This window comes from Microcebus murinus, chromosome 14 (genome assembly GCF_040939455.1).
Source record: "Microcebus murinus isolate Inina chromosome 14, M.murinus_Inina_mat1.0, whole genome shotgun sequence".
Classification (NCBI taxonomy): Eukaryota; Metazoa; Chordata; class Mammalia; order Primates; family Cheirogaleidae; genus Microcebus; species Microcebus murinus.
In genome coordinates, this window is record NC_134117.1 from 77,318,746 (window position 1) to 77,330,796 (window position 12,051).

At 48.0% G+C, this 12,051-nt stretch overlaps 1 protein-coding gene across 1 annotated transcript in view; it reads left to right on the forward strand.

The window, feature by feature from the left end:
* Nucleotides 1-367: 367 nt before the first annotated feature.
* LOC142861049 (transmembrane protein 273-like) overlaps nucleotides 368-12,051 on the forward strand; it is a 32,680-nt gene continuing 20,996 nt past the window's right edge. The window contains exon 1 of the mRNA XM_076010307.1: nucleotides 368-487. Within this exon, the coding sequence (XP_075866422.1) occupies nucleotides 442-487 (46 nt within the window). The 5' untranslated portion in view covers nucleotides 368-441. The remainder of the gene's footprint in view (nucleotides 488-12,051) is intronic.

The window sequence follows — 12,051 nt, forward strand, 5'->3', positions numbered from 1 at the left end:
CCCCAGACTCGGGAGGGTCGCTGGCACAAACGGTGCCCAGGCCGCGCTCTGGGCTGGAGGGTTCTTCCTGGTCCTGCCGAGGCGGGTGGCTGCTGCCAGGGCCGACTTCGGGGCAGACCAGCTTTGCCCCCGTGCCCTCCTGACGCTCACCAGCACGGGTCTTTGGGCGAGTAACCGCGCCCAGCCACACGGGCTGTGAGGGTCACAGAGCTGACACTGGGTGCAGGTGAGTCCCCATCGTGGGCACGCTGCCCACCACCGCCAGGCAGAGCCCAGGGCGACAGGGGCTTGCCTCAGCCCTGCCCTCAGAGATTGCTGAGAGGAACTGAGCAGCCGTGGCTTCCTTCCCCATCGGTCACGTGGGGCTTTGTTCCTGTCCCCGGAGCCTTGGCCACAGGGTTCACTGTGCCTGGCCTGCAGGACCAGGAGCAGAGCGCCAGCATGGGCTCAGGGGCCGGCGTGCTGAGAGCCCTCCTGCTCCTCCTGGGTGAGTGTGCGTGCAGACGTGGGGGGGCTTGCTCTTCTCTGGCCTTGGGGGCCTCAGTGAGCAAGCAACTGGAGGAGCCTTAACCCGCTGGGGCTCGATCCCTAAAGCATGGATCTGTCCCTGTGGACAGATGGCCTCTCTCACTTTGACAGTGAGCAGTGCTCTTGTTTGTTTCATTTCAGCTGCGACTTACAAATGCTTTTGGGCTAAGGATGAATAGGAAGGATCATGTGACAGAAAGAGCTTTGGGCTTGGGATTTGGGAAAATCTGGGTTTAAACTACGGCTCCATTTGCTGAACTAGAATAAGCTAGACTATAAATAAACTAGAATAAGCTTCTGACACTCTCTTGAGTGTAAGTTTCTGCACCAATGAAATGGGAGATAATAATGCTTACTTTTTAGGACTGTGAGAGAATTAAGTTAAATTTAATCAAGTCAAAAAAAATAATTACATAGAATGAGAAAACGTAGGCATGTGGATGCTGCCCCACCCTCAATGGCGAATCCGTGTTACTGTGCCGTGAAGTGGACTCCTTGTTACCTGGAGCGAGAGCATATTTGGTTTTTAAAATCATCTTTCATGTGTGCGTTGGAAGAAGGGAGAAGGGAGAGCGGCAGAGGCCGACAGAAAAGTAAGGGCCGCTGGAGAGGGAGAGTCCCAGGCCGGAGAAGCAGACGGAGAGGAGGAATTCCAGAGAGAGACAGGCGCAGAGAGATGGTAGCAACACGCACTGAGACAGAGACAGAGAGAAACATGCAACTTTTTAAAGTCCCCTTTGACATCAACTGCTATTTCCTAAAAAGCAGCAAATGTTCCTCATACACACAAAGATTTCTTTCCCACAACTTGCCCTGGGCCAAGACTCCAAGGCAAGCCGCTGTCTTCAGACGAAATCTGCGTCTTGGAGCAGCGGGCTGCGTCCGGCCGGGCGGAGTGAGGCCCGCGGGCAGCAGGGCTCCGCCTGAAGCCCGCACGAGGCCGAGGAGAAGGAAGACCTTGGCCTCTGGGAGTCAGCACACAGACGACAGACACAGCACCTGTCAGCTTCCGTGCCCCGGCAGCAGCCCTGAGGGAACGGCAGACACCGCTAGCAGCAGCCAAGAGTGCATCGGGCAGCGAGTCCGGTGTGCCGGCCTGGGAGGGGGTGTGGGAGGAGCTCTGATCCTTGTTTCTGCTTTTCGTCTATCTAGATAAGCAAACCAGTCTGTCCTGTGGGGAAAAACAAGGTTAAATTTCAGAAATCCGATGAAAAATGTGCAAATTTTATGAGCAAGCAATTCATTGAAGAATTATAAAAGACATGCCTTCAAAATGCTCAAGCTCACAAATAATAAAGGAAATGACACCATTTCCTTTATTTTGAGTATTTCTGGTGTGCCAGGTACTCTACAAAACACTTTCCGTTAGTTCATTCAGTCCCACAACAGCTCTACGAAGCAGGCACCGCCACTACCTGTATTTTATCAGTAAGGTTTGGATTATTTGGCCAGAGCATCTTGGCGTGCTAGTGCTTTCACATGCCATTAGAAGAGACATGCAGTGGGTAGGAGGGTGTGCCTGGGGCTGGACTCCCTGCATGTTAATCCCTGCTCTGCCCCTTACCAGCCTGGAGAACATGCACAAGTTATTCATTCTCTCTGTGCTCAGTTTTCTCATCTGTAAATTGGGGATAATGCTTGTACCTACCTCATGGGGCTATTGAGAGAATTAAAACTGTTATCACATTTAAAGCTCTTAGCACAGTGTCTGATGCGTGGTCAGCACTCACTTCGAGGGGTTTAATTGATCCAATCTTTCCAGAGGGCAATTTGGCAATATGTAGCAAAGTGCAAGCTATTCACAACTTTTTGCCCAGAAATTCTACCCCTAGGAATTGATCCTAATGAAATAATAGGATAAGGGCCTCCCAAAATATTTAATAGGATATTATTCAGCGCTGCTAAAACCACAGTGAAATCCAGAAAAGTGAGTATCAGTAGGACTCTGGCTAAATCAGTTACACTTTAATGTTTCAAACAATGTCCGATAGGTTTAGATGAAAGACACATCTTCCTAGGAACTGACGTGGACTTAACAGGAGTGACAAAGCGACAGCTATAGAGTTACGTAGTTGTAGTTATGGTTGGCACATGTTTGCTGATCTATCTGAAAGTTGACTGGAAGGAAGTCTGGAAAATGGGGCTCCGAGTATCCCTTACTCTTTCTAGGAAGAAGGATTATGGGGCACCTTAGTTTCTCTGTATTGGAATTTTTCATAATGATCATATACATTTTTAGCTCCAATAAATACATTTCTTTGAACAAAAAATAACATGACAGCTAACTGAACACAAGTGAAGAAAAAACTGGGCTTTCTCCTTAATGGCCGATGAATCTGCCCGGTCACCCTGTGACACCCACGCTCCCAAAGCACACAGCTGACCGGGCTGGCGAGGGCCCTAGGATGAGAAGCCAGGCCACTGCTTTCCACACACAGCAACACCGGAGTGTTTTTGAAAAAATAGTTTTGGAATACTCTATAAATATTTTTTTAAAAACTGAGATTAATGGAACAAACATTTATGGAGCCAACATCATGAATTAACAAATGTTAATTTTCTTTGGATACCTGTATTTAAAAGTAGGTAGCTACATCAACACATCCATCAAAAAAAAAATAGAATGTTAGGGATGGAATTAAAGCCCTCTGGCTCCCTTCCTGTGTCCTGCTCGCCCCTCCCCCTCCAGAGGGAGCTGCCGCATGGTTGGCCGCGCTTCCTTTGTGTGCCGCCTGGTAGCTGTTCAAAACTTCCCAGGAACCGGCCACGGCATGGTTCACATGCTGCACTCTCTACCATCCTGTAATTAGACCACACGCGTTATCCCAGCCACTCTGTAACTCCTGTGGGCACACTGTCGTTTATCCGTCTGCTTATCCACTCTTGTACTCATGGAATTTAGGTTGTTCCTGACCCTTTCGGGGCCCCCCTCCCAGAACTTGCATGATGCTGTGTTCTGGCTGACACCCTGGAAGGCGGTTGCTGTACCAATTCTCCTTTGATTGGATATTGTCGAATTGCCGTGGACATATCTGTTCCCCTACATACTTGGCCACACTTGATATTGTCAGACTTCTCCATTGTCGCCAGTTGGTGTAAAATATTTTCTCCAAGTTTTAGGTTGTGGGCTCTTACTTACTACTGAGAATATACATTTCCCTGTATTTATCAGCCAGTCAGTTCTTTTTTCAATGAATTCCTCGTTATATAGAACTTTCTTCCAAGGTCTATTTGATTACTGGTCTTTTATGTAGTCTTTTCTGGATATTAATTATTTGTCTGTTTCATGAGTTACTAACATCTTCTCTGGGTATGTTGTTTATCTTTTATCTTTGTGGTATCCTTTGCTATGCATAAGTCTCTCAATGTGATATAATCAAATTTATTGTTTTTTCCTTTTTTGTGTGTTTGGTTTTTATGTCTTGTCTAAAAACCATTTTTTCTTTTTTTCTTTAAGTTATTGCATTTTTTATGATTAGGTCTTTAATTTATTTGGAATTTGTTTTTATGTATGGCTTACAGAAAAGATCTAATTTTAATATTTTCTGTATGGAACATCAATTTTCCTAGTATCATTTATGTGCTAACCTTTCCTTTCTCCCTGCTTGACAAAGATTCTGTGCTGCAAATAGACTCTGCATCTCTTCCGTACCCATTAATACATGCTTGAGCTGTTCGCGCTTCCTCTTCTGTGTCTCCTTTTGCATCTGTCTCTGTTGGAATTATGTCACACTGTTTTGCTTACCATAGCTTGCCGGTAACATTTCCCCTTCTGTTTGTCATTGCTTTTAGAGTCATCTTGGCTCTTAGTTCACTTCCTCTTGCATGCAGAGCTCCTTCTCGGGAAGGAGATAAAATTCCACTTCCTGAGAGCCCACCCTGGGCAGGGGCTGCTCTCAGCACTCATTTATCAGCCCTGCCCCAAAGGTAGATGCTCTTATTATAGTCACACCCATTTTTACATGTAAGGAAACTGAGATAAAGATAGATCAAAGTAGCAAATTAGTGGCTGATTTGGGATTCAGACTGAGGCATTTTGATCCCCAAAGCTGAAATTTTAGCTCTAACACCAAACTGTCTCCTAGTCGAGAACAGAAAAGACATCATGAAACTTATGTAACTTTTTAAAAATTGTTTTCAATTTTTTATTTCACAATAATTTCAAACTTCAAGAAAAGTTGCAAGAATAATAGTACAAAGAACATTCACATGATTTGCCTATTTTAAACAATTTACCTTATTTGCTTGATCATACGTTCTCTTTCTATATATAAATGTATATAGACACATACACATAATTTTTATTTTTTTGAAACTTGTGAAGACAAATTGTATATATCATTGGTGTTTTTAAACCTGTAAATAAATCAGTGTTTATTTCTTAAAATAGAGATATTCTCTTATATACCACAGTATAGTTATCAACTTTAGGAAATTTAATGCTGACAAAATACTTTTATATACTCTATTGATCGCATTCCGATACTTTCAGTGGACCCAGTAATGTCCCCTATAGCCTGTCTTGTGCCCCCGGCCATGCCCCAGCCCAGGGCAGGAACGTGCCACATTAGCCTTCTTGAATCTGGAACACCCCCACAGCCTTTGTTTGTCTTTCACAACAAAAATATTATTGAAGCAGACAGCTTCCCACCCTTTTATTTTCCCCACAGAGCATTCCTCATTTGGGGGTTTGCAAGATATTTCCTAGTGATTAGATTCAAGTTACCCGTTCCCTACCGGAAGACTGCATAGTCAGGACAGCCCTTCTCAGCGCCTCACACTTGGAGATACGGGGTATCTCAAAAAGGCTGATGGACTTTTCATGTAATGACAAAAGACTGAAAACTAGGCTTTGGATTATGGTTGTCACAATTCTGAATAAATTATTTGCTACTCAAATACCAACTGGTCGATATTTTTAAATTTTGCTAAAATATTGATCTAAGAATAGCTATTGAAAATATCTGATGAAATTTCGAGGCATTTTATTAGAGCTTTGCATCTTCCTTTTAAAAAAGCTGCCATATAAAATATGTCTATGGACTCTAATTCCAACCAAAATGTCAGCCATCTGTCTCTGTTTTAATTCTGTTGGAAAGCATCTGCTGAAATCTATGTATTATTATAATCATGATAATAAAAGAAATGCAATATCACTTTAATTATGTTCCCATGCCTAAAACATTCTTCACTGGAGGAGCCAGAGTTATTGAAGAGAGAAGAGGCTTTTTTTCCTCCTTAATTTATAATGAAAAGATGGCAGAGGCCAGGGTAAAGAGAATTAAATTCGTTTTTATCTTACAAGTCAAAGTCATCACTTTACTCCTTGGCTCTTAGTCCCTGAGATCTTTGTAAAAATCTTTCCTGACAGCTTTTCCCCTCTTCCAAGTTCCTGCCAAGGCAATGGTTCAGAATCATGTGGTGTGCAGATTTCAGTGAGAAGGAATGCTTGATGTATTAGTTTTCTTTTGTGGCAACAAATCTCCAGAAATGTAACAAAAGAAAACGAGCATGCCAGGTCTCTTGGCAAGTCAGCAGGAGGTAGAGGAAGAGGCTAGGAGCCCAGGCAGGTAAGAGAAATTTCCTGATCCGGCAAGAATTTCCCTAATGACTTTTTCCCATGTTCTAATTAGATTGCTTGCTTTTTCTTTTCTTTTTGATTTTTTAAGAGTTATTAATATAGTCTAGTTACAAGCCCTTTGTCAAATATGTGGTCTGCAAATATTTTCTCCTCATCTACAGTTTATCTTTCCATCTTTTATAAAACAAGAGTACTTAATTAAGTCTAATTTATTGATTTTTTCCTGCCATGGATTGTGCTTTTGATATCATGTCTGAGGAATTTTCACCAAGCTCTAAGTCCTCAAGATATTATCCTAAAATTTATATAGTTCCTCATTTTACATTTAAATCTCTGATCCATTTTTTGTACAAATATAAATTTAGATAAATTTTTTTTGACCTATGGATAACCAATTGCCCCAGTATCATTGGTTAAAAAAAACTGTCCTTCCTTTATTGAACTGATTATCTTCCCTTGTCAAAAATCAGCTGGTAAGACTTGTGTGGGGCCATTTTGGGGTTCTCTTTTCTTTCTCATTTTTGTGTGTGTCTGTCCCTCTGGGGATACTACAGTCTTGATTCCTATAGCTACAAAGTCTCAAGATGGTAGGGATGAATCCTCCTACTTTATTCTTCTTTTTCAAAATTACTTTTTAGCATTTCTGGTTACTTTATCTTTCCATGTACATTTTAGAATAATATTTGTATAGCTACAGAAAAAATCAAAAGCTGGGCTTTTGATAGGAATTTCATTAAACCTATAGATCAATTGGGGAGACTTGGCATTTTTAGTGTTGAATTTCCCATGAACTTGGTATGTGTCTCTATTTGCTAAGATCCTTTTTGATTTCTCTCTTCAGTGGTGTGCCATCGGGCTTATACCTAAGTATTTCTGTGTGTGATTGCAAATCCTGTTGTATTTAAAATTTTCTTTCTGTGTATAATTTTTGGTATATAGAAATATGATTGATTCGTGTGTGTTGATCTTACACTCTACCTGAACTCCCTTATTCTAAAAAGAATATTTTTTAGATCCCTTGGGGTTTTCTATGTTGACAATCATAACTGCAAATAGGGTCAGCCTCATTTCTTCCTTTTGGAACACTACGCCTTTTATTTCCTTTCCTTGCCTCGTTGGGCTAGGAACTTTCAGTGCTAGATTAAATAAGATTGGTGGCAGCAGATATCCTTGCCTTGTTCCTGATCTTAGTAGGAAAGCATTTCATTTCTTACCATTAAGTTTGATTTTAGCTGCAGGTGTTTTTGTAGATATTCTTTATCAAGTTGAGAAAGTTTTCGTGGTTGCTCATTAAAGCATTTTTATGATGGTCACTCTAACCTCTCTGTTGCATAATACTGACACCTGTGCCACCCAGGTGTCGGCATCTGCTGAGTGTCTTTTCTCATTCAAATAGAGATTTTCTTAGTTCTTGCTATGACAAGTGATTTTCCATTGAAATTTGGGCATTTAGGGTATTATATTATAAAACTCTGAATCTTATTTAAATCTTCTATTTTAACAGGCCTCCTCAGACATCATTCTGGTGGGGGAAGAGGGACATTTCCTCATTGTTGCCAGACAGGGGGAGCCCGGGTCCCTCCCTCGGCCCCACTGACACCTGCTGGCAGAGGGGCTTGCCGTTCCTCTGTGTGGGGTGGAGGGCAGGCTCCCTGCGGGGTACCCCATACCTCCCTTGCTGGAGACAGGCTCACCACTGCTCTCCACTGACACCGTGGGGCGGGGTGGCCTTGAGGTTGGTGGGCAGTGGTGGGAGCCCTCCTCTGACCACACCCCCAAGCAGGAGGGCCAGAGGTTCCTTGTCACTGCCAGGTGGAGGGAAGTCCAGGTTCCCCACGTGCTGACACCGCCTGGGGGTGGGGGCCTTCTCATCTGGTGGGGATGGAGGCCCGCTGCCCCACTTCGCTCTCTGACCACCCACCATGGGGAGCTGGGCTCCTAGTTAGTGCCCAGTGAGGGTGGCAGTCCAGGTCCCCACTCGGCATTTGTTGGTGTGAGGGTGGCGGGGCGGGTGGGGGCACAGTTTTTCTGTGCCATTTGACCGTTGTGAATTGCTTATTGTCTAGAAGCCTCGTCTTTCTAGGCTAACACTTTCCCAGATTTTTGGCTTGCAAGAAATGGCTTCCCTGTGGCTCCTGGGCCTGTGCCTGTTGGCGTTTCTAGGCTGCCAGCTTCTCTGTCACTTGGGCCAGGATCCGTGAGGCGACAGAAAACCCAGGAAATTCACTGTCCTTTAACTTCTGGGGTTTCAAGGTTCCTATTTGTTCTGCCTTCTTCTCTCCACCTTTTGGGGTTTTCTTATTTTTGTTTTTTCATAAAATAGCTAAGGGTTTTAGCTACACTTAGCGAGAGGAACAGGGAGTAGTAAGTGCATTCCGTTGTTCCAGACGTGGAAGTCTGCAATGAGTGTTTAGTGTCTGGGCTGGGGCCTGGGCCACCTGGCGTCCCTCTGACACACACCCCTGATCACAGGGCTCCAGACGGGGGTGCCCCGTGGGGTGAAGGCAGTAGGTGCAGCCTAGGCAGAGTGAGCCCCTGGTCCTCAACGCCCAGTGACAGCCACGGCTGGGAGGCCACCAAGCTGAGCCCGCCCTGCTGACACACAACTATGCAGACTTTTCCACCAGCTCCCAAATTAAGCCATCTGTGCTTCCTCTTTAAAGTCACTGTAAGCATTAATGTCACACCCAGACCCTCGTTTATCTGCCAGAATTGCTTGAACGGTCCCTTTTATTAAATTTGAGTCTACTAAATAACTGGCTAGTGGGTCTCGGTAAGAGGAACTGTGCCCGTCCTCTCCTGCTCGTGCGATGAAGCAGATGGCGGCTGCCTCCCGTCCACGGGAAGAGGCAAAGGGCTTGGAGCTGGGCCAACAGGCCGTCCCAGAGGATTGGGATGTGCAGACATCCAGAGCTTTCTCTTTGCTTAAGCAACAATAGCCTTCAACAAACTTTGCTGGGCTGCAAAGATAGGTGAGTCAGGTTCCAACCTGAGGAGTTGACAGTCTATGGGGACAGTTACATTGTAGTGTGTGACATGCTGAGTTGAAGGAAGCACAAAAAGAAGCAGAGGAGAAACCCTTGATCCGAACTGGGCATTTTGGAGGGCTTCCTGGCGGGGAGTCTTATCGGGTGCAAATTGATTATGCCTCTGCCTGGCTGAAATCCTTCAGCTGCTCCACTGTGGCCAGCACAGACCAAAGCATGCTGTGCCCACGGACATCCCAGCTCTGCCATGGGCCAACCCTGGTGTTCCTGCTTCCAGCCCCAGGGAACATCCGTCGGGTGGCTGTCCGACCTCGAGACTTCCTCACGTCATCTCCTCTGCGTGGGAGGAGTGCCATGCCCCTCTAGGGCCATGGAGACACTCTCATTCCCACTGGACTGTCACCTCTGTCAGGGCAGGGATCCAGTCTGGCTGGGCCACCGCCCACACCTGCTCAGTAAGTGGCACTTGTCTGTGAGTTGGTTGGTGCTCGAGGTGGAATGTGAGCTCGGGAGCCAGTCTGTGAGAACATGAGCAGGGGTCTGTCTGGTTGGGAGCAGAGGGGTGGCGTTCTAGGAAGAGAGGAGAAAGGACAGCCTCTGCCGAGGCCTGGCGTGAGGGCAGCAGGGACCGCCGGGGCCGTGCGAGAGGTGACACAGGCCAGTAGGGAGGAGGGCTTGGTCAGCCCTGGGGAGGACGTTGAACGTCATCCTGCAGGACTTTCACCAGCCTGGAAGGAAGAGGGCTCTGCTGCATGCCGCATGCGGGCTGGAGGTCGGGGGAAGGTGACTGGGTGTCCAGGGCTGCGCGGGCTCATGCTGGCTGCTGGCGCCTCAGCGCACTCTCACAGCCACTTCCCCATGGGGAGCAGCGAGGGGTCTGAGATTGGGCTGTGTGGCTGGACTGTCCGTGTCTGTCACAGCCTGTGGCCAGCCCATGCTTAGCCCCTGTTGGACAGGGCAGGCCCAGGCTGTGTGGCAGCCCCAGGGAGGGGTCCCAAGCTGCCCCTGGGGTGCTGGGGGACAGAGGCCCTCCCAAGCTGCAGGTGAGCCTGATCATTGAGCCACACATGACATATGAAGATACTCGTGGTGACTACTCACCCTCCTTATCGGTGTGAGACTCTCCCCAGAGCCAGGCTGACTCTGGTTCAAACCCCAGATCCCTCATACTCAGGCACGTGGTCCCGAAGAGGTCACGTTACCTCCTAGGGCTTTCCCATGAAATGACGGCCACTGTCCCCCAAGAGGGGCCCCTGTCCTGTCCCCTGCCGAAGGGCCTTGCATATACATGCAGATTCAAATGCAAAGATGTATTTTTCTTTTGATCTTGTCAGGAATCTTTTGAAAGTCCAGGATCTGGGCCAACACACAGGTAAAGGGAAAGGGACTTGTGTGGGCACTGGGTCCCCTGCAACTGAAAGTGGCAGTTGTGGGCGGGGGGAGGGGGGAGAAGTAGGCGCAGCCTGGTGGCCATGTGGGAGCCAGAGAGGGAGGGAAGACATGCTTTCGTTTCAATTACCAGCAGACCAGAGTCCCAGATAATGGAGCTGCCTCTCTCCCTTGGTGCCCAGGAGTTCAGGGGGGAGCCAGGGGTTGAGTGGGAGAAGCCTCTGCACAGTCCGAGGGGGTCAGTCCCCACCCCTCGTCTGGAAAGGTTGGGTGGCTCCAGGTGGCCCAGGCCAGGCCTATGTCCTGCAGCTCTGCTGGTTGAGCCCTGCCACCCCGGGCTGAGCCCCTCTGGAAGGGCCTCTAGGGAGTGGACTAAGGGCCCGGGGCATGGGGGCTGGGCCGTGCCTGCGTCTTGATGTGTAGCTTAAATATTTAGACATGCGGTGTGCTCCGGGCTCTGTAAATGTCAAGAGCAGCCTCAAAAACGATAAGAAGAGTGGAGATGCCCAGCACAGAGCTGGCGCAGGGCAGGGATCAGTGAGTGGCTTCTCCTGGTGAACGGAGGCAGGTGGCTCAGTGTGGCTGCACTGGCTTTGCCAGGGGCTCGGCGTTGGCTGCAAGTTGCAGTTTCTTCTGCAGCATCATGGCTCTGTCCCTGTGGGCCAGGGCAGCTGCCATCCCACAGCCTCGATCCCTGGGCACGTGCTCCCCTCGGCCAGGTCCCCCAGGACTTCAGAGAGAAGCTTCCCAGAGGCTGAAGAGCACAGTATGAATATTGCATGAAAAATAATAACCCCACCACTTAGGGGTTATGTAACCTTTCCTCTTTCACAATACTTTACCATCATTAATTAGTTATTCTGCACTGCTGTGCTGCTTCCAGCCCCCCGTCTCTCTGCAAAGGCAAGCCCTGAGATTTGCTCTTGAAAACAGGCCTGCGCTGGTCTGAAGCACCAACGTCGAGGGGCTGGGCCCTTCCCCACTGGAATCTTAGCTCAGCCATGTCTCAGAAGGATACCTCCTTTCTGATCTGAGCACCTCCCCAGAGCTCCCCTTGCATGCTCTGCTCCCCACTTCTCCCCTGGCCCCTAGAAAAGTGGGGGACGTCCACCTCAAGTGGGTGGCGAGCTTGGTGGAAGGACAGCTCCCGCCTGCACCTCAGTGCACACACTCGCCTTCAGAGAATTGGCCAGCTATGGCGATGTGGCCACTGAGCTTGGGGCCGTGTTGTGCCTGGCTGTGGCCATTGGCTGAGCAATGTGCTACAGAATGGGGACTCACATCTCCTGGTTCCAAAGGGCCTTTCCTCCCAGGCACCCTGGGGGCAGAGGGGGCTTCAGGCCCCCACAGAGAGGATTGGAGATAGGGGAAAGTCACCCTGGTGTGAGGGTGGGCGAGATGTCCTGCTGTGATCTCTCATCTGGCCTCCCTGATCCCCGTCCACCCACCACAACCACGACAGCCTCAGGTCCCCCCTCGAGGTTTCAGCAGCTTCCCTGCCAGGTGTGGCTTAGCATGGTACCTCACCACTTCCTGATCAGAATGGCCCTGGGACACCCCTGGAGG